A 25,939-nucleotide genomic window follows, 5' to 3' on the forward strand; every position below is an offset into this window, starting at 1 on the left:
AAATTACAGTAGTGCGAGTGTCATAGAGGAAGCTTGGTAACAAGGAAACAGGAAGGTGGTGGAGGGTGACTGGCTCAGCGGCAATGCTGGCTCCTACGAGGTGCTCACTTTGTATTCGCCAAGTGAGGGAAGCATCCTGGAAAGATGCTTGTCCAGCCTCCACTTGACCAGACTGAGCTTGGGCTTCTCAGGCCAGGACATTCAAAGCCTTCTCTTAATGGACAAAACAGTTTGTGACAGGTAACAAGCAAAACAGTCTGTCGAGTGTTCGGGTCTAAAGGGCCAGTCTTGTGATTTAACCAGTCTTCTCTGTATACATGGGGAGCAACCGTGTCTGTTTAGCTCATTCTCTCTCTCCCTGCAGGTGGGGACTCAGTTTAAAAACAGTCTGAGCAGCCTTCTGGAAATTCTCATCTCTAAGGAACCTTCGTACATCCGTTGCATCAAGCCCAACGAGAGTAAAGAACCCAGTGAGTTGCGAATTGTTCAGAACGCTGAGCTCAGGGAAATGAGGCTGGGCGGAAAACCGAGACGACAGTGGGGCAAGTCCTAAAAACCACCACGGGCTTGCTGCTTCTTCTCTGTATTAAATAATAGAAGGCAAATGAATAAGGAGGAGGGTTCCTTTCACGGTCCTGTGTGAGCTTTGCTCAGAGCGTGGCCCGTTGCAGGACTAACACAGCTGAGCCAAGCAGACCTCAGACGTGAGGGGAAGCAACACTGCTTCTCTCCAGCCAGTGAAGAATCTTCCAAAATGGTCTATGACTTGGGTATTTTCTAAGCTTGTGCCGTGGTCTCATAACAAAGCTGTACAGTCAAAGGCTTATAGAATCCATGCAGGAAGAGCGAATGAGGGAAGCAGACCAGCTGTAATGCAATAGGGGACGGAGGGGACGGTGGCCAGCTGGAGAGGGCACACCCTGTCTAAAGGGGCAGTCCTCCTTCCTTAGGGCCATTTGTTGCCATGTGGGGCTCTAGGCCCAGAATGGCCAGATCTCATGGATTTTCAAGAGAAACCAGAAATTCAGACTTTCCTGTAAAATTCCCCCATTAAGAGAAACACAATTAGGACCTAACAAAACATGCCTTGTGGCCAGACCCAGCCCACATATCGTCAGCTTGCAGCCTCTGGTCTGCCTTGATTGGAACAGAGCCACAGGGTCCTTCACCGTCACTCTTCCTTCTGTGTTTCCAAAGGCAAGTTCGATGTCTTCCTCATAAGGCATCAGATCAAGTACCTGGGGCTGATGGAGCACCTGCGGGTGAGACGGGCTGGCTTTGCATACCGACGGAAATACGAGCATTTCTTGCAAAGGTAAAGTTTGTCTTGTTGATCTGAAGCCAGTGAAGTGTGTGGCGAGGAATAAAAGGCCATCCCCGAGGGAACTCCATTTGCTTCTTAACTGCTGTAGCGGTGACAGTGATGAACACTGACATTTCAGAGAATAGGAAGCTGACTTAGTTTGCCACCTTCTCTTCATTTCGCTAAGCCACTAAGTTCTTGGAATCTAGGAAGTACGAGACGCGATGCACAGACTTGCCCCCAGGGGGCAGACGTGGGACATCCACCCTTGGGGTCTGTACTTGGCTGGGGAAGGCCCTTCCCATGGCGACCATGGGTGCTGGTTTTAGCGCGGTCAGTCTGGGAGCAATCCCCTTGGCCGTGTGGGCTGTCCAGAGACACAGGTGTAGTGGTGATAACATGGGCGTTGGAGCCACAGATTCTTGGGTGGGAATCCCCATTCTTTCTCTTCCAACTGAGACCTAATTCCTCATGTGTAACACGGGGATTAAATTGCTCTCGAGGAGTTTGTAAGGATTTAATCATACATCCACCACCACTATTACTATGGCCCAAATTGCTTGTGCGTGCAGTTGGGCTGCATGTCGTTCGTGCTACCAAGAAAACAACACATTCACACTCGCAAGAGAAGCATAATAAAATGGTTCTTTTTGTGGGTCAGCATGGTTGAATATCAGTAATTTCATATTTTAACTTAATATTAGACTTCTTATTTTTAAAAGTTTTTTAAGTTGAAGTATAGTTGATTGACAATGTTGTGCCAGTCTCTGCTGTATAGAAAAGTGACTCAGCTATACACATATATACATTCTTTTTTTAATATTCTTTTTCACTATGGTTTATCCCAGGAGATTGGATCTAGTTCCCTGTGCTCTACGGTAGAACCTTGTTGTTTATCCATTCTAAATGTCATAGTTTGCATCTGTTAACCCTAAACTCCCAGTCCATCCCTTTCCCTCCTCTTCTCGCCCTTGGCAACCACAAGTCTGATCTCTATGTCTGTGAGTCTATTTCTGTTTGGGTTTTTTTCGCGGTACGCGGGCCCCTCACTGTTGTGGCCTCTCCCGCCGCGGAGCACAGGCTCTGGGTGCGCAGGCTCAGTGGCCATGGCTCACGGGCCCAGCCGCTCCGCGGCATGTGGGATCCTCCTGGACCAGGGCACGAACCCGCGTCCCCCGCATCGGCAGGCGGACTCCCAACCACTGCGCCACAAGGGAAGCCCTATTTCTGTTTTGTAGGTAGGTTCATTTGTGAATATTAGGCTTCTTTTGAAGTACAACTTCATAATTATAAAAAGCACATGCGTGAGGTTACATTTTCAATCCAGTTCCTCGCATTTTGCAATTTACGTCAAGATCCTGCGCTCTGAAACTTCTTTTGGTGCTCTTATTTTCAGCCCCTCATTTAATCTCAGATTTTTCTCTACCCACGGATCTTGCTTACTTTTCTCCCATGAGCCTCGTGTCTTGATAATTAATATCTGTTTATATGCATTTATTAAGTAACCATCTCTTTCCTCACTGTTGTTTTTTAATGATTTACCTGCCGATCTAAACCTCTGATGAGTGTCATCAGCACGAACCTTTTGAGTTGATACAATTTCAGCTAAATACACTGAGGATTGTATTGACCTGTGTGGTTCTATCTTGAGAAACAGTGTAAGTGTCTCTGGGTTTTAGAAGCAGTGAAAAGAGTTACAGACAACTCCACCCCAAATACTACCTTGGAAGGCTCAGTGGGGCCCGGGACCCCAGCCTTGGAAATCTCTGCCCGGCTTTGCTCTACGCTACAGGTATATTTGGGTAAGCATCTCCGTCCCAACCCTCACAAATGAAACACCATCACAGGTGTCCCCCTGGAGGCCCGTCTGGAAGGCAGGTAGGAAGGAAACGTGGGACCCTCGAGCAGCCTAGTGTCAGAGGCTGGCTGTCACCCCACTCTCCTTTTTGTCCTCTCTCCTTTGTTCTTTCATCTGTCACCATTTGGGGACCACATTGCCAGTGGATAGCCGTGGTTTTCTTTTCCTAAACGGCTTCCTTGAGATATAATTCATCGACTGTACAATTCACCCACTTAAAGCATCAGTGGTTTCTGGTATTCACAGATCTATGCAAGCACAGTCCATTTGAGAACACTTTCATGCCCTCCAAAAGAAACCTCATACCCTTTAGCTATAAATGCCCTAACTCCTTACCACCCTGCCCCAGCCCTAAGCCACCACCAGTCTCTACTTTCTGTCTTTATAGATTTCCCTATTCTGAACACTTCATACGAGTGTGGTCGTATCATATATGGACTTTAGTGTCTGGCTTCTTTCCCTTAGCATGATGCTTTTTTTGTGTGTGTGCGGTACGCGGGCCTCTCACTGTCATGGCCTCTCCCGTTGCGGAGCACAGGCTCTGGACGCGCAGGCTCAGCGGCCATGGCTCACGGGCTCAGCCGCTCCGCGGCACGTGGGATCTTCCCGGACCGGGGCACAAACCCGCGTCCCCTGCATCGGCAGGCGGACTCTCAACCACTGCACCACCAGGGAAGCCCAGCATGATGCTTTTAATGTTCATCTATGTTATAGCACATGTCAGCACTTCATTCCTTTTTGTGGATGAATGATACTCAATTGTGTGGACAGACAACATTTTATTTATCCATTCCTCTGTTGATGGGCATTTGGGTTGTTTCCATTATTTGGCTATTCTGAATAATGCTGCTGGGAACACTCAAGTACAAGTTTTAGTGTGATCATATGCTTTCATTTCTTTGGGCACATACCTAGGAGTAGATTACTGGGTCAGATGATAACTCAGTGTTTGTTTGAGGATCTGCCAGTCTTTTTGCCAGGGTTTTTGTGTGTGTGTGTGTGTGTGGTGGGTTAGGGTTAGGTGGGGGGAACCTCCTTGACATACCAGTTTTGTTCATCAGCGACTTGTCATTCGCCCTTATCTCATCCGTTTTTCTGAATCTGAAGTCTAGTGAAGACGGAGGCAGCAGCCACTGGCCACCCCGGCCCCAAAACACACAGGCATCTGCCGTTCCAGTCTTCCTGCGTTTTTTCCTACTTTGCTGCTGTCGGGCTTGTTTATTCTTTCTAGAAATACTAGTGAGCCCCTGCTTTGTACCAGCACTTTCCAAGGTGCTGGGTAAAGCAGTGAACAAGACAGACCCCACCCCTGCCCATATGGAGTGCCCTTTCTACTGGCGATAACAAGGAGATATAGGAGGTCAGGTGGGGCGTACATTCATGGAAGGAAAATGAATCTGGGTTGGGGAAAACGTGGTCCAGGAGGGCCTCTCCAGGTAAGGAAGTGAGCCATGAGGATATTTGGAGGCAGCTGTCTGGGCAGGAGAGCCTGGAGGTGGGAACTGGGCAGCTTGAGGACCAGCTAGGAGGCTGGCATTGTTGCAGGACAGTGGCCCAGGGGAAGGCAGGAGAGGCCCGTGGGAGTGGGCTGGAGATGTGTCCGAATGTGCGCACCCTCCCTGGCACTGCTTCCCTTGATCAGGGAGCGACTGCATCTCAGAGTTAAAAAGGACAGAAGTTATGAGTCCCTCTACCCTGCAGGCATTTCAAGCATGTCCCCATCTCCTCTGTGTCTGTCTAGCCCATGTTTAGACAGCTTGGATGGTGTGTGCTAGTGATGGGCCTGACCAGACAGGAGGGAGCAGGGCCTGGCGTTGCTCTGCGTTCCCTGGGGTTGGCACGTGTCTGTACCTTTGTGTGTGGCAGTAACAGAGGGAAGTAATCAGGGAAGAACATGTGACACTCAATGCCTGTCTTAGTTCAGGCTGCTATGACAAAGTACCATAAACTGGGTGCCTTATAAACAACAGATGTTTATTTCTCACAGTTCTGGAGGCTGGAAACCCAAGATCAGGGAGCCAAGCACGGTCAGGTTCTGGTGAGAGCCCTCTTCTGGATCGCACCCTGCTCTCTTCTCATCACATCCTTACGTGGTGGAAAGAAGGCAAGGGAGCTCTCCTGGGTATCTTTTATAAGGGAACAAATCCCAAGGATGAGGGATCCACCCTCCTGACCTAATCACCTCCCAAAGGCCCCATCTCCTAATACCATCATATCGGGGGTTAGGATTCTTCAACATATGAACTTGGGGGTGGGAGGGCACAAACATTCAGTTCATTGCAATGTCCTTAATGGATTTTCTCACAAAGTATAATTCCAGGAAAATAAACATGTTCTTAACGGTTTGACATTTGATTTTAAAGTAACACAAACCATATAATGATATTAAGGGAAGGAAGCGTAACAGGAATACCGTAGCTAACATGTTTTGAAGTCTCAGACTGTGCCAAATACTTTCCACGGGGTATCTCATTTCAACCTTGTGACGATCCCACAAGGAAGGTCCTGTCATTCATTGTTTGTGCTGCAAAGTGAGGAGGTGAAGCGACTTGTCCAGCTCCTGAGCTGGGCTCCAGCCCAAGCAGTGCGGTTCTAGTCCAGTGGCTCCAGTTGTATCACTTCTAGCCTCAGTCCACAGGCACTTCTGAATCCTGCATTCACTTTTTTCATCATATTACAGACATCATGGTTATCTTTATCGCGACCACATATTAGAAGGGAGTTGCATTTTATACTGAAATCAGGTTCTTAAGTCAACCTTGGGTCCAAAATTACCCTTGAAAAATCCCTCGTCCCTTATCAAGCATGATACCTTTTCTTCCCGTGCTGGACCATACTTGTTTATACATTCCTTTGTCTGTTGATGGACATTTGGGTTGTTTCCACCTTTCGTCAATTATAAATAACGATGCTCCGAATATTCACCTATAAGCTTTTGTGCGGACATGTTTTCATGTCTCTTGCGTATACACCTAGGAGCAGAATTGAGTTTCTTGGGTAGAGTGTCTGATGAGGTCATTGTTCTATGAAGACAGGCCAAACCTCCCACCCTGTTGAAACAGTTCCTCTTCTTTATTGCTGAGTATATATCGTTGAATTCTAGGAAGTGGGTGTGATGAGTCTACTCTATTACTCTGAGTGTCTGGCGTGCCCAGCGGAGTGAAGCTGACCTCTAGGGGAGCTAGTTAGGGTAAGGTCTGCAGCTTCCTAAACATGCCTCTCCCCTCCCTAGGTACAAGTCCTTGTGCCCAGACACCTGGCCGCACTGGCACGGGCCTCCAGCAGAGGGCGTAGAGCGGCTGATCAAGTACATTGGCTACAAACCCGAGGAGTACAAGTTAGGGAGGTGAGTGTCCCGGAAATCGCGGTCAAAATGTTTTCCTAATCGATCTGTATCCATCTTGAGCCTGGAGATACATTCTTCAGGAGTTTACGTAGATTTCTAAGCAGATACTTGGATTCACTCAATTTAAATGCATCTCTGTAAAGAAAAAACTCTCCTGTGTGTCTCTACTCTCAACGCTTCCCTCACACTCAAAACACTCCATCACACTTCTAACACCAGCTGGGTGTCCTACAATTAAACTCACTTCTGACAGTCTACCTGGAGATGGTGTCAGATCCCGCGGGTTAAGGGCTCAGTCTCCCAAGACTGTCCATCCTCCCTTCAGAGACCAATCACAAGTCCCGTTTGTCACCTGTGTTTCTGACCAATCAGCTATAAATTGGAGGTCCCCATGACCCCCTCCTTGGGTTTGATTAATTTTTCTAGAGTAGCTCAAAGAATCAGGAAAATACTTTACTTCCTGGATTACCAGTTTATTACAAAAGGATATAACTTGGGAACAGCCAAATAGAAGAGATAGACAGGGCAAGGTGTGTGGGAGGGGGTGCGGACGTCCCATGCTCTCTCCAGGTGCACCCAGAAGATCTCCAAATCATGCCTTTTGGGGGTTTTACAGAGGCATAGGCATGATTGATAAATTCATTGGCCAGTGGTCATTCATTCAACCTCACGCCCAGGAGTGGGGCTGAAAGTTCCAACCCTCTAATCTCAAGGTTGGTTTCCCTGGCAACCAGTTCCCATCCTTAGGTTATCTAGGGGCTTTCCAAACATCAGCTGTTAGCATAAACTCAGGTGTGGTGTGGTTGAAAGGGGTTTGTTATAAATAATAAAAGACACCCGGAGAAAGGGGGTGGGGAGGGATAAATTGGGAATTTGGGATTAGCAGATACAAACTACTATAAACAACATGGTCCTACCGTATAGCACAGGGAACTATATTCCATATCCTATAATAAACCATAATGGAAAAGAATTTTTAAAAAGACACCCATTTCCCCTTTATCACTTTGAAGCTATTTCAGGAACAAAAACCAAAAGATAGATCATAGCGAAAGATGCCCCATTGCTCTAATCACTTAGGAAATTACAAGGGTTTTGGGAGCTGTGACACTGGAACGGGACAGAGACCAAATACGTACTTCTTATTATAAAGCACCGTATCACAAGCGCTAAGTGGTTAGAAAGGCTACATAGTTGCCTGTTGGAGGGGATTAAGTATAAAGGAGCCCCGGGTTCTAAACCTGCACTGGAGACTGGGATGAGCTTCTTTGTGCACAAAATGAGGAGGGTGTCAGCGCGAATCCCCTAATCTCTCTGTGCCTACATTCTTTCATTGTTCAAAATGTATGCATGACTTCTCGGAGGGGATATTCGGACTTCTGCGATGAGAAAGCTCCTCTAGCATCTCCCAGAAAGTGGTGTTCTAGAACTCTAGGTATCATTACTGTAGAGCTGTCGTCCGTGAGCAGGACGTTGCGTACACATTGAAAGCATCAAGGCAGGATGCAGTGGGGTGAACCAGGATAATTTTCATCTGTTCTCTTAGACGTTTTGGTCAGCGTTCATTTGATTGCAAAGAACAGGGCCCACGCATGAAAAGGATCTACTCCCAGGCCGCAGAGATTCCAGCATCAGGGATCGCTGCCTTTGAATCTGTCAGTGGGCTTTCCCTGCCAACTTGTACATGGCCCTCTATGACCACCCTGGCCCCGTGTTCCATCCTTTATTCTTCTATTCTGGGCCCTGCTCCAAGGAGCAGTTACTTTTCCAAGCCAGATTTCTCAGGAATAGGGCTTAGCACATCCAGTGGGAGGTGGGTCATGGAGGTCAGAGGTGTTACCTGTCCCCGGTATAAAACCTCTGATGGGTTCACGTGGCACGATGCTCTGCTGTCCCCCAGTGGCTGGCCTGGGAAGTTTCCCTCAAAGCGTGGGTTGCCGGGGGGCTTGAGGGCGGGCAATAGGAGCTCAATATTTATAATTTACCTTTGCTGGCTGATGGGATCTTCTCCTAGACTTAGACCCATATTCTCTGTCATCACCTTTTAAAGCCCAGGGAAGTCACTTTGGGTTAGGAAGGCGAATTAACTTCCTAGGGCTGCATAATGAATTACCTACAGACTGGTTGGCTTTAAACAACAGAAATTTATTTTCTCACATTTCTGGAGGCCAGAAGGCCAAAATCCAAGTGTTGGCGGGGCCGTGCTCCCTCTGACGTCTCTCTGGGAGGATCCTTCTTTGCTGCTTCCGGCTTCCAGTGGCTCCTGACATTCCTTGGCTTGTGGCAGCATCACTCCAATCTCGGCCTCTGTCTTCACACGGCCTTCTCCCCCGCATCTGTGCGTCTTTCCCTCTCTCTTATAAGAACACTCTCATTGGATTTAGTGTGATTTTATCTCAATCTTTACCTTGATGACATCTGCAAAGACCGTATTTCCAAATAAGAATCACATTCTGAGGATCTAAGTGGATGTGACTTTGGGGGTGGGGGGAGGACACGATTGAATCCACTACAGACGGTGACGACCAGTTAATAATTAAAACATTTTTTTCATTTCTAGATCCAAAATATTCATTCGCTTCCCCAGAACTCTGTTTGCCACTGAAGATGCCTTTGAATTTAGTAAACATCAATTAGGTATGTCTTTTTTTTCCTGCCCTGATTTTAACAGAATGTGATATGAACAAGCTTAGCTTGGGAAACATCTTAAACATGAGTGTTTGATATAATGGTAGAAGCACTGGCTTTGGAAACCCAGAACGAGGTAACAGGATTATAAGATACAGGTGAACTTATGCCTTAACCCAGAACAAGGCAACAGGATTATAAGACACAGGTGAATTTATCCCTTATGTTTGGAGGGCTGTCATGGATGCACCTGGAAACTTAAACACTGCAGTTCTGCCTCATTTTTAGTTTGGATCCAACTTTGTCGTGCCACACTAGGACCTAAACCCATGGAGTCCATCCCCCTTAAATGAAGGGTTTTTTTTAAACTTCATTTGTATGTGTCTGATGTCGGAAGGTGTAGCTGCAAAGCCCACAGCCAGGGTGTTTGTTGTGAATGGTAAATAAGAAAACTTAGACGGGAGGAAAACGCAAAAAATCACAAATCAAAACGACCAGGGGGTAGGGGCTTCCCCTCTGAGATCTCACCTGGCCTGCTGAGACCAGCTGTGCTTGAGTAATCTCAGTGCTTGCTGTATTCATGATCTCATTGTATTCTCGGAACAAACCTGTGGACGAGTGGTATTATCATGTCCACTTTACACGTGAGGATGTTGAGGCCCAACAGCAGCAGAGCGGGGGTTTGAGTGTGTGTCTGGCTTCAGGGCCTGGGCTCATAACCACTGTTGTTGGTGGTCTGTTTTTGACCCCTCCGGCAGCGGGCACTGATCACCCAGGATCAGGTTCATGGGCAGGTGCTGAATGCGGGGGCCTGGGTTAACGTTTCTACCCAGCTCCCAGGGGATGTGATGCTGCTGGTGTGCGGGACCCTCGAGGAGCCTGGTCTGTGGGGGGACCCCAGTCACTGGGTGGAGGGGGCACACTGTGAATGCAGAAGCTACACAGCATGTGTGTGGTTCCACAGCCCTGGGTTCACACTCCTGCTTCATAGCCGCGTGGTTGCCTCGCACCTGGCAAGGGTCTTCACCGGCTGGGTCTGTGATCCGCTTTGTCAAATGTGCTGATGCCTGCCTGCCTGCCTTGCAGGGTTGGGTGGGAGGATGAAATACAATGCCTAGAACCAGGGGCCAGCAAGCCCTCCAGATAGTGGTTCTGTTCCTTAGCTGGGGGAAGGCAAGAGGAAGAAAGGGAGCCCCAGTTACTGGCCAGCTCTGGCACTCAGGCTGAACGTAACCCGCCCACTCTCGTTTCTATCCCGTCATATCCCGTGGCTTCCTGTCACCTCTACCCTGCGTGCCCCTAGGGCCATAGCCGACACCTCCTCCGAAAGTCACACCTACCAAGCTGCACAACTGAAAGCCGTTTCACCAAAAGTTTTGTTTTCTTTTAAGTTGCGAGAATCCAAGCCATGTACAAAGGCTGCCTGGAAAGGAGAGCATACGTGAGAAAAAGACAAGCAGGTAAGAACTGAACAGGACCTCTCAGGTTTGCCATGGCCAAGTTTCCCTCTCATCCACATGGCACCTAGACGCACAGGTTCCTTTGAGCATCCTTTTCGCCTGCCTGGCCTTGAAACCTTGGTGTCTGGCATTCTTGGGGTCTGGTTCTGGGGCCTCATTTTTACTCAACAATGTAGCCTATACTTGTTATACAGACATGTTTTATTTGATCCACAACATGTGCATGTTTTTTTTTAATTTATTTTTGGCTGAGTTGGGTCTTCATTGCAGTGCGCGGGTTTCTCATTGCGGTGGCTTCTCTTGTTGCAGAGCACAGGCTCTAGGCATGCGGGCTTCAGTAGTTGTGGCTCGTGGGCTCTAGAGCACAGGCTCAGTAGTTATGGCGCACGGGCTTAGTTGCTCTGTGGCACGTGGGATCTTCCCGGACCAGGGCTCGAACCCATGTCCCTTCCACTGGCAGGTGGATTCTTAACCACTGTGCCACCAGGGAAGTCCATGCATGTTTAAAGAATAATTTTTTATTAATAAAAAATTTTATTATTTTTATTAACTAACACCATGAGTGCACTTGGAGCCCCTGCACTTTGTCCCTCCTCAATCACTTCTCCGCATCCCCCCGCAACACACACACTATTCTTCTGAACTTTCCCTTATTTCCTTGTTTTTTTTAATAATTTTATCATCTATGAATGCACCACTAAATAATATACTTGCAGGCTGGAATGTTTTGAACTCCATAAAATTATGCTGTTTGTATTTTTCTTCTGCGACATTTCTGTTGCAATAACTTTACTTACAGACACAGGTGGCCAGCCCGAGGGCCGCAGTTTGCTGACCCCTGTGTGCTATATGAGCGTACCGCAATTTAGCTGTTCCGTTGATGGACATTTGGGTTGTTTCCAGTTTGTTTTTGTAACAATGTGGCCATGAGGAATAAAAGAAAAGCATTTTGAATATCTGAATTAACTGGAAAAACAATCTGAAAAGCATTTAAAAATTGGGACACAAGCCAGAAATCTAATTTTTGTGTGTCCCAATTTATGTATCCCCATTTTTTAACGTAGACAACTAAAACTAAACATGGGGTGAGACAAAGCAAACGCAGTGGCAAGACTAATCTGTGCCATCAAGTGCCACTCTGGTCCCTCAAAAAGACCTCAGAAAACTGACCCCTTGTGTAATTTGGGAGCTTCCCTTGATGCTTCCCAGCACCCTCTGCTCCTCCGTCACTCTGGTTCAGTTGTCCGTCTGGGCACGTCCGGGTAGAGACTGATGACTCTCATCCCACTTTCCATCTCGAGGGCTAGCGGAGTGCGGTGCTGGGCATCCAGGTGTTTGTGGAGTGGATGAATAATTCTGGAAAAGGCTTTTGTATTTAAGTGATTGTGCTCACTTTCTAATGCCAGCAGTGGACTCTTTCAGCCATTAAACTTGAAGCCCACTGGCGTGGAGCCCTGGCTCGGAAGGAGGCCAAAAGGAGAAAGTGGGCTGTGCAGATTATAAGAAAGTAAGTTCTCAGTTGGGTCCAGTAGGGAGGAAAGGTCTCTAAGTGCTATTGTGCTGCAGCGGGTGGTCATGGACTTGGAGGTTTTGGCTCTGGGCAGAAAAGTCATCTTCCCTGCAGGATGTCAACGCTTAGGAATTCTGTTCCCTCTCCTTCCTCTGAGCTTCCTAATTTGACAGTGATCGCAACTCAGAACGTTTGTTGTTTCTCTTAGCCTAGTTCAAAAGTCACAAAGTCGAATGCCTTCTGAGGCCAGGCAGGGACAGCGAGTCTCATGAGCTGGGATAAGGCAATAAGGTAGGGTAGGGACTGTGGCAAACTGGAAAGCTCAGTCCACCTAAGAGGGGCAGTCACTACTCCACTTTAGCAGACTGCTGCCAGCCCAGTGTTGGGAGATCTTTTTTTTTCAAGGAAAGCTGGAAATCCGGCTTTCATGTAATACTTCCCAGTTTGTTGTTGTTGTTGTTGGCAATGAATTCAAGTCACTCAAAAGAAAACAAAAAATGGTGTGGGTGAAATAGAACATATCTTTGGGCCAGATTTGGCCTGTGGCCCTACTTGGCGAACAAAGTAATCGCCACCGTTTTGGCCACCGTTAAATCAAACCAGTAGGGGAGAGAACGCAAGTTTCAGTGAAGAAATGGGAAGTGAAGAAATAGAAAACTAACAAAACTCTCTCCCGCTTAGGTTCATAAAGGGATTCATCCATCGCAACGAGCCCCTCTGTCCTGACAATGAGGAGTTCATCGTGTTCGTGCGGAAGAATTACATCTTGAATCTTCGGTATCACGTCCCAGAGAACGTCTTGGACGACAGCTGGCTGAGGCCTCCTGGCCTCTTGGAAAACGTAAGGACTGTTCCAGGACTCACGTTGCAAATGGCGTGGGCACGGATGGAGCTTAACCTGTATATCTTTTGGTGCCGCCCCCCTCGCCTTGAAAGGGCTGCCTCAGCAGACAAACCACTTCCCTGCAAGAGTGATGCCCAAGGGATTTAACTCTGCGCAATTCGTATATCCTCTCTAGAGTTATAAAGCCCGTGGAGGTCTGTTTACACAGAGCACTCTTGAATGGTTTCTGTCCTTGATGTAACATTTACAGATGGGTTTAGGGACTGTTGCCTAGAACAGTGTTTCTCAGTAGATGCTCTGGGGACCCTCTGTGTCTGGAGCGCAGAGTGGGGGTGACTAAGATTCCTGGGCCCCAACCCGGGCCCACTGAATCAGCGTCTCTAGGAACCTCCTGGCCAGCAACTCAGGTGACTCAAAACTCATTCAAGATCAGGAACCACTAGTTTAGCAGCGGCGAACAGTGAGCCCAAGACTGGAAGATGAGCTGCTTTCTTTGACTAGAAAATATTAAGGCTGTCCTTTACCTCACACTGAATTCAGCTGTGCTTTCAAAGCTTCTGTTTTGGCGGCTGAAGCCTAAAGCGGGGGCGGGTGAAGGAGGCAGGTGGAAAAGAAGAGTGTTCTCCACGCAGGCATCGAATCTGCTCAGGAAAATGTGCATGAGGAACCTGGTCCGGAAGTACCGCCGAGGGATCACAGCCGAGAGGAAAGCCCTGGTAGGGACGTGGCGTTGCGGGCAGGTGGCAAGATGCTGGAGGGGTGGGTGCTGGCCCCTTGTCAGCAATCCTCACCCACCATCTCACCTGTAAGCCAAGGGTCACACAAGGCTCATGCCTCATACATGCTTTGAGGATGAAACGCATGTAGACCACTTAGCACAGAGCCCTCGTTAACTGGCAGCTGTTCAAAGTAGCATCGCTCTTTTGTTACCATGGGAACATCATCTAGACGGCCTCTGAACCGCAAAGCATGCAGGGCCCCTTCTCTGCTGGTGGCGTAGTTCTCTTTATGTTCATTTGCTGGTCAGCAGACTTTTTCTGTAAAGAGCTAGAGGGTAATATTCTAGGCTTTGCCGGCCACACCATCTCTGTTGAAATTATTCTGTCCTGGTACACACGAGCTGCCAGAGACAACCTGTAAATGGATGGCATGGCTGCGCTCCAAAAAAACTACTGGATTTGGCCCACGGGCTGCAGTTTGGGATCTCTGACCTAGAAGAAACTCTCAACTCTGAAAATTCCACTTCCAGGAAGTCAGTGCAAGCAGAGACAAGCCTAAGTGTCAACTTCAGACTCTAATCAGTAGAATTTTTGAGGCATTTTGGCCAAAGCCAAATGTGTTTGACTTCTATGTGTTCTGACTCCTATGCAGAAGAAGTATGACAAAGGCTCCTTGAGGAGCCTTACTTATTCAGGAAAGCAAGCACTAGTGTGGACCTCTTTAAGTCCCCAAAAGCCTCATGGCTACCATTTTGTACTTCTAATTATGTATTACCAGATGCAGCAAAAGGTGGTTACAAGTGAAATATTCAGGGGAAAGAAAGAAGGCTATGCAGAAAGCTTAAATCAACCCTTTGCCGACAGCCGAATAGGTAAGTCCCTTTTTTCATCTATGTGCTCACTTCCCCTATTTAAAAAAAAAAAAAAAGTCAAAGGAAGATACTTGATCCGCATTTCCTGACAGCTAGCTCCCAGGCTGAGCTCTTGGTCACAGAGGGACAGAAAACGAGCAGATGCCAGCGGCCTGTGCACAGGGGTGGTATTTAGTGATTTGCTGTGCTCTGGTTGCTTCCTTAGATGAAGGAGACATTAATCCCAAAGTGCTTCAGCTCATCAGCAGTGAGAAAATCCAGGTAAGGAAATGTGTGTCCTTGCCTGAGACAGGATTCCCTTGTGGGGTCTGAGAACAGGGTCTGTCTTCTACGTGAAGGGGGTCTGGAAGCACTATTAAAAGGCAGGGGTGCGTGTGCGTGGGCCGGGCTCTCAGCTGTGATGCTCTGGGTGTTAAGATGGTAGGGATCACAGTTACGTGACTATTAGGTACCTGTGGCTGTTCTTATGGCCCTCACCCGTCACCCAGGAACTGTGTTTGGCTTTCTATGAAGTTAAGCGAAATGCAGGCATACACTTAATCGTTAAACATCCCCTGTTAGAAGCAGTGTGCCTGGGCGCCGACGTGGGTTTGATAACTTAGCTGTGTGATCCTGGGCAGGTGACTTACGCCTTCGGTGCCTCCATCCTTCTGTGAATGGGGAGGACGGAGGGGTTGATGGTGTGAAGGGCACAGGCTGCGGCCTGGCATGCGGCAGCTGGTGACTGGCTCCGGTGGCTGCTTGGTCACTTTGGTCCCTGGGGACTAGAAACCTGTGACTAGGTTGGATCACCCTCTGGCTGTCAGGGCTCTTAACGCCTGCAGAGTGTCTTCATCTCTGCTGACCTTTCAGAGCAGCCCCGTGAGGCAAGTGGCTGTGGCCTTGAATACCTCAGAAGGTCAACGTCACAGGCAGAGCCAGGAATCACAGCCTTTCAGGCAGAGAGCCAGGGTTCAGGGAAAACTCATTTATGCAAGATCTGTTTGAGCCCCTCTCCGTTCGGGGGCTCGAAGCAACGTTTCCAGAGGCCGAGTAACAAGGCACTCGGTACGCTGCCGCCCTCCCCCGCGAAGCAAGCGTCGCCTCGTAGTGACGGTCACCTCCTTGCAGTACGGTATCCCGGTCATTAAATACGACAGGAAAGGCTTCAAGACACGGCAGAGGCAACTCATTCTCACTCAGAAAGCAGCTTACGTGGTGGAACTTGCCAAAATCAAGCAGAAAATAGAGTACCCTGCGCTCAAAGGTAAGCAGCAGGCAATCTTCAGAAAATTCACTGGGTTGACTCAGCTCCCGGGCACACCAGCAATGCAGCAGCCTTTCACGGAAAGACCTAAGTGAAGATGCCCACAAAACCCAGGGCGGCCCGGGCTGTGCCTCTTATTCTGGCACAAACGCCAACGGCATCTCACTCGGGCATCCGGGTCGGACACTAGTCACCTTTGACAGGGACCAGCTTTTTATTCCGAGCACAGGTGCTGATTGCAGGGCCACCCCACTTGGCCCAGCTAGGAGGGAAAAAGCCTGGGGTTGGGGACACCCCAGGCATGCCTTTTTTCTGTATTAATGTCAAGTTGTCCAGTTCTTGGCCTCTAACTTTGGATCTGTCCTAAGGTGTCTCTACCAGCAGCTTCAGCGACGGAATGTTAGTCATTCACGTTTCGCCAGAAGGCAACAGGCAAAAGGTAACCTACGGCCACAGGGCTGCTAACAGAGGGAAACACTGCCAAAATCTTTAGCTGCCCCCAGTGAAACCTCAGTGATGTTCTTCTGTGAAGCCGCTACCACTGAACCGGCCGTGTTCTCTCCTCTCTGCCGCAGGGGGATGCCGTCTTACAGTGCAAACACATATTTGAGGCAGTTACCAAACTCGTCATGCTGGCTAAGAAGGAGAACATTGTAAATGTTGTTCAAGGAAGGTAGGTGGTTTCGTCTGTACTCAGGAAGTCATTCAATGTTAAGTGTCTATTAACAGATCAAGGAAGACACAAATGTTAATCGTTTCACCCAGGCCTGCCCCTCCCCGCAAAGTAAGAACTGCCTACCCACAAGGGGTGGGGGTACCCTTGCCCCCTCCGATCACCAGCTTTCTTCCCTCCTCACCCCCTAGGACTTGGGCTCCACAGAAATGAAGTCAGTGATCACTTATTCACCAAAGGGAATGAACAGTGGTCTCACCATCTAGTTTTCAAAGGAGGTGCTTATGGTCCTAAGGGAATTTGTCACCCAGTGAAAGGGGGACCCACCCTGGGGGAGAGCAGGTGCCAGCCACACCTCTGCTGTTGATGCCTGTGGAAGAACTGTGCTAAACCGATTTGAAAATAACTACAGGAAGGCGTGGCCATTTTCCCAGCTGCAGAAACGGTTTTCTTTCGATTACTCAAATATACAATAAAACTCTGTAATGAAACAGGAATTTGATCTCAAAACTAGTAAGCGTCACAGGTGAATTTCTTTTGCAGGCCCACAGCTGAAGGAAAAAATAGAGTATGCCAGTAATTTATCACTTTGTGTATTTTAAGTTTACAGTTTTATATTAGTCCTGGAAAAGAAGGCACAATAGTTTTTGACACCGGACCAGAAGAACAAATCTATAAAGATAAAAACGGACAGTTAACAGTGGTGAGTGGCCGTGTCTGGGGAGGGGGAGGTGTAAGCAGTTTTAAGTAAGACTATAGGTTAAGATTCTGCCAATTTCAGTCCTCCTGTAGATTGACCAGAATCATAGTCTAGTTTATTTCTCCCTCTGTCCCTGATTCTGCGTTGAAAAATAGGAAGGAATGGGTACTAGAGGTGCAGATTCAAACACGGACTGAAAAGGAGAACAGTTTACTCACATTTGTCAGTGAACCAGAAGCTGACGTTAAACTTTTCACACTATAAACGTCAAAGCCCCTCTTCACTGGATGCCAAAGGCCTCACTCCCTATCACGTGGTTCTCAAGTGAGCCTCCACAGGGGAAACTCCCGACCAGCTTCGAAAAATACCAGTGTGTGTGTCTCCCCCGACCCGCTCCCCAACACCATGACGTAACTGGCTGGGGGTGAGGCCTGGGCTCTGGAAAACAAGGATCCCAGGACTGAGGAGGAGAGGTTAGTCAAGGTTGACTTAGGAAGTCAAGCCTGAGTGCTCGGGGCTTTGCCCTCGCTAGCAAGTCTGATCCAATTCTGCTGGCAAATGACACACTGAAAGCTGACGGGGCTGAATCTTTAAAACATGGTTTGTAGCAAATTATGAATACTTGGTATATATATACAAACTAAAAAATGGTCTAACATGGACTGTCTCATACACATTTAACGATGAAATTGTTTTGTGGACAAAGACACATAATTGCCCCTGAAAACAGGTAACTCCTTTGGGGACAAGTTAAAATACTGAAGCATGATTTTTAATGTAAAGTATAAGGTGACTTTTCAGTTTACATGCTGTCTTAAAACTTACCCCCATTCCTCCCTGGCTGGCTCAGGCGGAAGCTGAGGCCTCAGTGAGCCCATTTCTGGATGTGGCTTGTCTCACGGGAGGTGGGGCAGGAGACGGTGTGGGTGACGGGGCTTGGCTGCTCGCAGCTTGTCCACGTCCCCCTCAACCATGCAGGCGGCTGCACCGCTCACTGCCTCCTCCTGAGTGAGAGGGGAGACCTCTGAACCTCAGCGTGTACCTTCCCCAGGTGTCGGTCCGCAGGAAGTCCTGATGGAGGATGACGTGTGATCTCTCCCATCACCGTTTCTGCTGCAACTGAGGAAAGCTCGAATTTGGTCCAGTTAGCGACACCTTCAAGCAAAGGTTCCAGCAGCTCTAGGAAAAGGATCGTCCCTGAAGAAGCAGAGTGGCATCTTATGCCAAAGGCCAAACCCTCAGGTGTTCCGTCGCACTACATGTTCTCTTTAGGGAGCCAACCTCAAGTCACCCAAGGGGGTGATTTTAAACATCCCCAATAGGACCTACACTTGACGGGCACTTGAACATGTCAGTATGGGGGGATGACAGATTCTCTTTGTCATGCTGCCCCTGGGGCACAATGAAGTATTGTACGTGGTCTGAGAGCATAAAGCTGCAAAATCTGAATTTTGCTTTAAATAAATGGAACTCAGAAACATACCCAGTTCCTGCACGGCTTTAGGCTCCACATGGTGAGGTGTAGCTCTCCCCACCCCAAACCTGCAGTCGGAGGCAACAGCAGCCGACCGCTGTTTCACAAGCCCAGCGGCATTTCCACCCAAGACTTCCTTCCAGTGTTTGAGTTCAAACACTACGGAAAAATGACTCATCTTTTCCACCCTGAGCAGCAACCTTTAGGTGGTGAAGTAGAAGGTGGGATCTCTGCTCTCTTTCCTGTGAACTGCACTTCAGTTCAGTGGCTGGACTGTGCTGGGCATTTCTGAAAAGACCCAGAAAAACAGATTTAAGTAGAAGCGTTATATAACTTTTATTTTACATATGTCCACAGATGCTTGTACAACACACAGTGACTACTTCTGAAGCTCATAGCGTTTTTTTCCATGGCACAAAGAGACAGAAAGGTTAGTGACACACACGTGTTACAGTGACCCTGGGTGGAGCCCTAGAAAACACACATTCCAGAGGGAGGGCCAGGGTACCTGCACAGCGACCGCCCTGCTAAGCCACTACAGGAGGACGATGGAGAGGCAAGGTCCCCAGTCACCACAATCAGATGACTTATTTGAAAAAAAGCCTCATTACGAGGGACCCAAAGCTGTTCTGCTTTTTCCATTGTAAGTTATTACAGTGTAATAAAACTTAGCTCTTCACCAAATCTTAGGCCAGTGTTTGTTTTTACTTGGATGGTTCTTAAATACAAATATTGACTTTTGTTGCCCTTAGTGCTCACATAAGAAATCACTTCTTTGTAGAATATGTTTGATAACAGAGCCTGGACTAGCCAGCACTTTGTCATTGTCAGCTCACAGCTGTATGCAACTAACAGTATCACTCACCATGGAATGCTTCATGAACTTGTTCATATCCCAGGGAAGCAAAGACTCCAAACTACAAGTGCAAAGTTGAAGGAAACGTGAAAGTAGAAAGAGGGCCAGAAACATTTGGTCATAAGGTGTAGAAGCCCCAACTAATCAGACTGTTCCACAAAGTTAGTTACTCTTCACGTAAACATTTGAAAAACAGAACTTACATGATGGCTTTTCCATTCCTATAGAAAACATCAGAACTGACATTCACTTTAACTTTCTAAAAAAGTTCAACCCAAACAGCAGGGTTGGTGTTTAAAACTTAAACAGTATAAAATATTTACAAAACATTATTTAAGCCCCCTCCCCTCCCATCCTTAGCACTTAATAAAATCCAAGTGGCCTAATATGAAAGTTTCCCACACAACAGTTTAAAAAGCATCTACCCGATACATGATTTTTAGGTTGGGTCATGATTGTTTTAAAGTTTTATTGTAGGCTTTGCTGCTGGATACAAAATAAAGGCATACAACTGTCACAAGTAGGGCAGGGTGTACAAAGTCTAAGCTGTAAAAACCATTTCAAAATATAAACTCGTTTTGTTCGAATGCACTGTATCAAAGGCTGCCCGTGTTAATACCTTTGGTATAAAATGGTAATGTTTCCCTTGAATAGCAGACAAAACCCATCCATACCTTACACACATCCGAATCTCCTTGGAACTACTCTACCAGCCTAGTCTCAACCACCCACATTTGTCACCACTCCCTCTGTGCGTCACGGGCGGGCGCGGAGACGGGGAGGTAGGTAACCGAGAACGTCCGTCCCACACGAGCGCCGTGCAGACAGCAGGGCTCCAGCGCGGGCCACCCAGGCGCCATGGGCACACATCCTCATCCACAATCGCACACGTCCCTTAAACAAACATGAACATGCACACTGACCGGACCCAAAAGGATCTGCACGTCCTCTCCGTCTGCTCACCGATGGCCACTCCACACCGTGTAAGGATCAGAGACAGGAAGGGATCTCCAGGCGACGGCTGCGCCGACAGCAGGTGAACCGTCCTGAGGCTGCTGGTGTGAGCAGTGGTCCTGTCTGGACGCCAGAAAAGAGTCTGGGGCCATGTTTAATTTCTTCTAAGCAAAGGGCAGGGCATCCGCTGGGGGCAGTAAGCCCCGCTTAACGGGGCATAAGGCCAAAGAGGAAGGAATGGAGCCCACCGCGCAGTGGTTTGTACGCTATGCCCATAAGCAGGCCAGGCAGCCTTCCCGGAATGGAGTGGGTCAACAAGGAGGGCAGAGGAAGGGGCAGCTCTGCTCTCGGCCAGACCCTGCAGGGTCCCAACAAGCACCAGACCACAGATCAGCAGAAGGGGCAACCCTTCAACGGAGCTGGGCATCCAGAGCCACACTAGGAACAGCGGCTGAGAGGCAGGAACCCCCAGGTGGTATCTCCACTGCTAAGAGCTGTGGTCCTTCACCAACAAGCTCCAGGATCGATGCCCGAGGCAGGACGGGCTGTTCGCAAAGCCGTGGAGCCTGTGCCGGGCACGGGAATGGGGCCAGGGTGCTGGGGTGGAGTTAGGAAACACTGAGCTCGCAGACACCGACTACAGGACCCGTTTCGGAGTTGACAAACTGAACCGTGGAGGAAAGGCGGCCCAAGAAGCTCAAAGAGGCAGTCAACACCCACAGAAATAAATACCGCAGACAAGTTCTCACACACACACCACACCCACTCATCCTCTTCCTCCAGAACCAGGAAAGCCTGGCTCCAGTGCTTCTCGGATTCTCAGGAAAGCAGAGACCTTGGACCCAGCTTGTTCACTGGCAGAGGTGTGTTCACCTGGGTAAAGACAATCCATTCACCTGGTCGAGAAATACCAAAATCGTCATCTGGCTTTTTATGCAGTCTCTCCGGACGCGGGGGCAGCGGGAGGCCCGGGAGCTCTCGGGGAATCTGAGTGCACAGCGGGGAGGAGCAGGGCGGGCGGGGTGCAGGCGGGGCCCCTGCCCGCTCACTGGTGGAGGTGGGCCCGGTCGTCCGGGCGCTTGATGTGGATCCGCCGCACGCGCTCGATCCGCTCCCGCTCCCGCTCCTCGTCCTCGTCCAGGTGGTGGGAGCGTCCGGCCGCCCCACCCGTGGCCTCCAGGAGTGCGTTGTCGGGTCCCCGGCCATCCTGGGCCTCATACAGCAAAATATTCAGGGTCTCCTCATAGATCCGGGCTTCAGGGAACTCCACCTGTAGCGCCACAAAACACAAGGCAGGTACATTAGCCTCTCAAACCCCCCACCCCACCAGCTCCGCCACCACCCAGGACTTCTGAGCAGGGCCATCTGTCTATACCAGGCCCCTACGACTCCGTAAGACCGTCGTTATTATGTTTAAAGCAGTTTTTATTGTCAATACGCAACACTTACACATGGCGCTACATTCACAAGAGACAAAAGGGATACAGTGAAACAGATCTCCCTGCGCTCTCTGCCCCCTTTGGAAGTTTGCCTTCCTTTGGACATTTACATCATTCCCAATGTGTTACTTCTAACAATCAGGGCTGCACCCTTGTACACGAGGCATTCCACACCTTAAAGCAGCATCCTTTCTGAACAGGCACCAGCTGGGGACCCTCATAAAGCGGACACAATCCCTCCCACTCAGTAAAGTGCTGCGTGCACTTACTGCCCTTCGGGGTCAGGCGCCGTGAACTAGAGGTGGGTCCCAGACAATCAGTAAGAACTGGTAAAGCACTTCAAATGTTCTGCCAGGGAAGATACCAATTATGCAAAAACCCAAGTGGAACATCTGTGCAGTTACGGGAGACAATGAACCATGAGTGTCAGCTCGAAAGCACAGGTCCCGGAAGTGTGGGATAGAAGGAGAGGAAACTGTCCCTGAAGGGGCAGTCATCCCAACACCAACTCCCTGGAAAAAGGAAGGAGCCCTGAGGGACAAGAGGCAGAGCGAAGGGAGCCAGGAGAGGGCCTCTGGCCTCCAGCCCGGCTCCACCACTAACCAGCTGCACGAACATGAGCACAGGCTCACTCTGGAACCCGTCCAGGAATCTATACACAGTGGGGATCCGACCACGAGGTCTCTCAGTGCCTTTGCTCGCTGTTAAGCTCTAAAAACGTAAAGTCACTATTTTAAAGTTTAATCAATATGATGATTAGCTTTTGAATATCCAAGGGCAGAGGCAATCCATGTATATAAAAAACCAAACTATGACAAAATGGAGAGTCTAGTTACAGGTGGAATTCACAGCCCTAAAGAAAAGAGGCACGTCTTGTTAACGTAGGAGGAAAAGTGAATAATTCTGGTTCCCCCACTATCTTTGAAAGGAAAAAAAAGAAAGTGTTTTTCCCTTCCTGGCTACCTTACAACAATACATACCTTTTAGGATACATTCTAAATACTAATGAACCAGATGTTCTAAGAAGTTTAAAAAAAAAAAAAAGGGCTTCCCTGGTGGCACAGTGCTTGAGAATCCACTGCCAATGCAGGAGACACGGGTTCAATCCCTGGTCTGGGAAGATCCCACATGCCATGGAGCAACTAAGCCCACAAGCCATAACTACTGAGGTCGCATGCCACAACTACTGAAGCCCGCGTGCCTAGAGCCCATGCTCTGCAACAAGAGAAGCCACTACAATGAGAAGCCCGTGCACCGCAACGAAGAGTAGCCCCTGCTTGCTGCAACTAAAGAAAGCCTGAACGCAGCAACAAAGACTCAATGCAGCCAAAAATAAACAGAGAAAAAAAACATGTACCCTTTTAAAAAAAGAAGTTAAAAAAAGATTTTTAACTCTGGTTTCTACTTTGTGGTCTGATTTTCTCTCATGTGCATTTTGCCTTTGAGGCTGCTCTAGCATCACAGAGCTGTGGGCTCCTGGGACTGCAGTAAGGATAATAACCCGAGCAAGGTGACTAGAGGCATGACCTGCTGCATGTGTCCCTGGTCATCAGATTTCCCCAGATAGGTTGAAAAGGAAATGACACAGTGTATGGGATGATTAAAAAAAAAAAAAAAAAAAGCACAATCAAGATGGTAGAATAGTAGGACATGAACCTTACCTTCCCCCACAAATACAGCAAAAATATATCTACATGTGGAATGATTCTCACAGAATATCTACTGAACACTGGCAGAAGACCTCAGACTGCTGAAAGGGCAAGAAAATCTCCACGAAACCAGGTAGGAAGAAAGAAAAAAGAAAAAGGAAAAGAAAAGAAAGTGAGAAAGGAATCGGGACAGGACCTGTGTCACTGGGAAGGAGCTGTGAAAAAGAGGAAAGGTTCCTGCACCCTGGGAAGCCCCCTCACCGGCGGGGAGATGGGCCGGGACAGGAGAGCTTGAGCCTCAGAGGAGAAAACAGCAGCTGGTTTGCGTCAGCCAAAGCAGACGGAAGACTGCACAGTCAGTCAGTCAGTGCTGCCGCCCTGCACTCCCCAGCCTGACACACGAGTCTGCCAGTGCTGGCGGGGGCTGGGTGCTGGAACTCGGGCTTTAGAGATCAAAACTGGGGAGAGGACTGGGGTTGGCATGTTGTGCAGACGGACCGGGGGGGCTGGAATCCAGTGTGACCACAGCTGGGGGTGTATGCAGGGGAAGCCTGGGTCACCTTAGAGGCCAGTCGCCATTGTTTGGGGGGTGCATGAGGGGAGGGGTGGGATCTGCATTGTAGCCTTTTTCTCTGTGCGTGCGCTTGCAGAGGGCAGGACACTACCTGCATGGGCTCCAGGAGCCGTCGCAGCGCCCCCCCCGCCCCCGACACCAGGAGTGGTTTCAGGCTACCATCACCTCCCTCCTGGACCCAAGGAGTGGTTGCAGGGCCCCCACCACTGCCTGCCCAAACTCCAGGAGTGGCTGTGAGATGCCATCGTGCCCATCGTGTGCTCTGGGGGTGCCTGAGCTGCCCGCCGCCACCAAGAACCCAGGACTGGGCATCAGCCACTGCATCTTCACACCCCCGTCAAGGGGATAATGACCAGCACACGCTGAAGAAAAAGGCCATGGGCATCCATACTAAAAACTGCCCTCACACCAAATATATTAAACTCACAAAAGCTACACAGGGATGACCCCACATATAAACAGCCCTCCAAGACCACAGCAGACAACTGTTTCTCCTAAACTCAAAAGAGAAATATGTAAAATGAAGAAGTAGAAGAACTACTCCCAGATAAAGGACCCCTGAAGGAACAAAGAGTGAAACAGACCCCTTCAGTCTAATAGGCACTGATTTCAAAAAGAAAATAATGAAAATACCAAAGGAATTAAGAAAGGCTATTGAAAGAAACGCAGAGTACTGTAAAAAGGAAGTAGAATCTATAAAGAGGAACCAAAATAAATTAGAAAACTCATTTGCAGAGACGAAAGCTGAGCTAAAGGCAATGAACAGCAGAATGAATAATGCAAATGAATAAGTGATCTGGAAGATAAAATAATGGAAATCACCCAATCAGGACAGCAGATAGAAAGCCAAATGAAAAAACCCGAAAGCCATCTAAGAGACCTGTGGGAAAATATAAAGTGTGCCAACCTATGCAGAATAGGGACTCCAGAAGGGAAAGAAAGAGTAAAGGGGATCAAAAATGTATTTGAAGAAATTATGGCTGAAAACTTCCCAAACCTAAAGAAAGAAACATACCCAGGTACCGGAAGCTCAAGGGTCCCAAACAAGATAAACCCAAAAAGACCTACACCAAGACGTATTATAATAAAAATGGCAAAAGTTAAAGAGAGGATTCTAAAGGCAGCAAGAGGAAAACAGAGTTAATTACAAGGGAACCCCCCCCCCATAAGACTATCAGCTGATTTCTCTAGCAGGCCAGAAGGGAGTGGCAAGATAAATTCAAAGTCCTAAAGGGAAAAAATCTGCAACCTAAGATACTCTACCCAGTAAGACTATCACTTAGTATAGAAGGAGAGAGAAAGAATTTCTCAGACAAGAAAAAATAGAAGAACATAGCAATACTAAACCTATCCTAAAGGAAATATTGAAAGGTCTTCTCTAAATAGAAAAGAAGTAAAAATCTATAGGAAAGAGAAAATCACAATTGGAAAATAAATCACTTAAAAAAGCCAGTAGAGGGCTTCCCCGGTGGCACAGTGGTTGAGAATCCGCCTGCCAATGCTGGGGACACGGGTTTGAGCCCTGGCCCGGGAAGATCCCACATGCCACGGAGAACTAAGCCCATGCGCCACAAATACTGAGCCTGTGCTCTAGAGCTTGCGAGCCATAACTACTGAGCCCACGTGCCACAACTACTGATGCCCCCACGCCTAGAGCCCATGCTCCACAACGAGAAGCCACCGCAATGAGAAGCCCGCACACCACAACAAAGAGTAACCCCCAATCGCCACAACTAGAGAAAGCCTGTGAGCAGCAACAAAGACTCAACACAGCCAAAAAAAAAAAAAAAAAAAAAAAAAAAAAACCAAAAAAAAAATAAAAAAAAAAAAAAAA

At 48.4% G+C, this 25,939-nt stretch overlaps 2 protein-coding genes across 10 annotated transcripts in view; one reads left to right on the top strand and one right to left on the bottom strand.

The window, feature by feature from the left end:
* Positions 1–17,239, top strand: part of MYO1H (myosin IH) — a 44,558-nt gene extending 27,319 nt beyond the window's left edge. Inside the window, exons 17-30 of the mRNA XM_027124497.1 lie at positions 365–470; positions 1,198–1,315; positions 6,394–6,507; positions 9,068–9,144; positions 10,527–10,595; positions 12,018–12,102; positions 12,787–12,946; positions 13,582–13,665; positions 14,447–14,540; positions 14,746–14,801; positions 15,651–15,786; positions 16,155–16,225; positions 16,362–16,459; positions 17,063–17,239. Coding sequence (XP_026980298.1) covers positions 365–470; positions 1,198–1,315; positions 6,394–6,507; positions 9,068–9,144; positions 10,527–10,595; positions 12,018–12,102; positions 12,787–12,946; positions 13,582–13,665; positions 14,447–14,540; positions 14,746–14,801; positions 15,651–15,786; positions 16,155–16,225; positions 16,362–16,459; positions 17,063–17,210 — 1,416 coding nt within the window. The 3' untranslated portion in view covers positions 17,211–17,239. The remainder of the gene's footprint in view (positions 1–364; positions 471–1,197; positions 1,316–6,393; positions 6,508–9,067; positions 9,145–10,526; positions 10,596–12,017; positions 12,103–12,786; positions 12,947–13,581; positions 13,666–14,446; positions 14,541–14,745; positions 14,802–15,650; positions 15,787–16,154; positions 16,226–16,361; positions 16,460–17,062) is intronic.
* KCTD10 (potassium channel tetramerization domain containing 10) overlaps positions 9,152–25,939 on the bottom strand; it is a 43,468-nt gene continuing 26,680 nt past the window's right edge. For 3 of the 9 annotated variants that reach the window (XR_003436679.1, XR_003436678.1, XR_003436677.1), the window contains exons 7-8: positions 19,499–21,713; positions 17,537–18,921 (exon numbers count right to left, since the gene is read on the bottom strand). Coding sequence is in view for 1 of the 9 variants with exons in the window: in XM_027124496.1 (XP_026980297.1) it covers positions 21,489–21,713 (225 nt within the window). In the remaining 8 variants the exon portion in view is untranslated. Of the gene's footprint in view, positions 10,559–15,169; positions 18,922–18,944; positions 21,714–25,939 lie in introns of those variants that run through there. The other 6 variants (XR_003436672.1, XR_003436674.1, XR_003436676.1 and 3 more) reach the window with 6 other exon arrangements.

The sequence above is a fragment of the Aethalodelphis obliquidens genome, unplaced genomic scaffold (assembly GCF_003676395.1).
Source record: "Aethalodelphis obliquidens isolate GAN/ISIS:26980383/991018 unplaced genomic scaffold, ASM367639v1 scaffold28, whole genome shotgun sequence".
In the NCBI taxonomy this organism is placed as follows: Eukaryota; Metazoa; Chordata; class Mammalia; order Artiodactyla; family Delphinidae; genus Aethalodelphis; species Aethalodelphis obliquidens.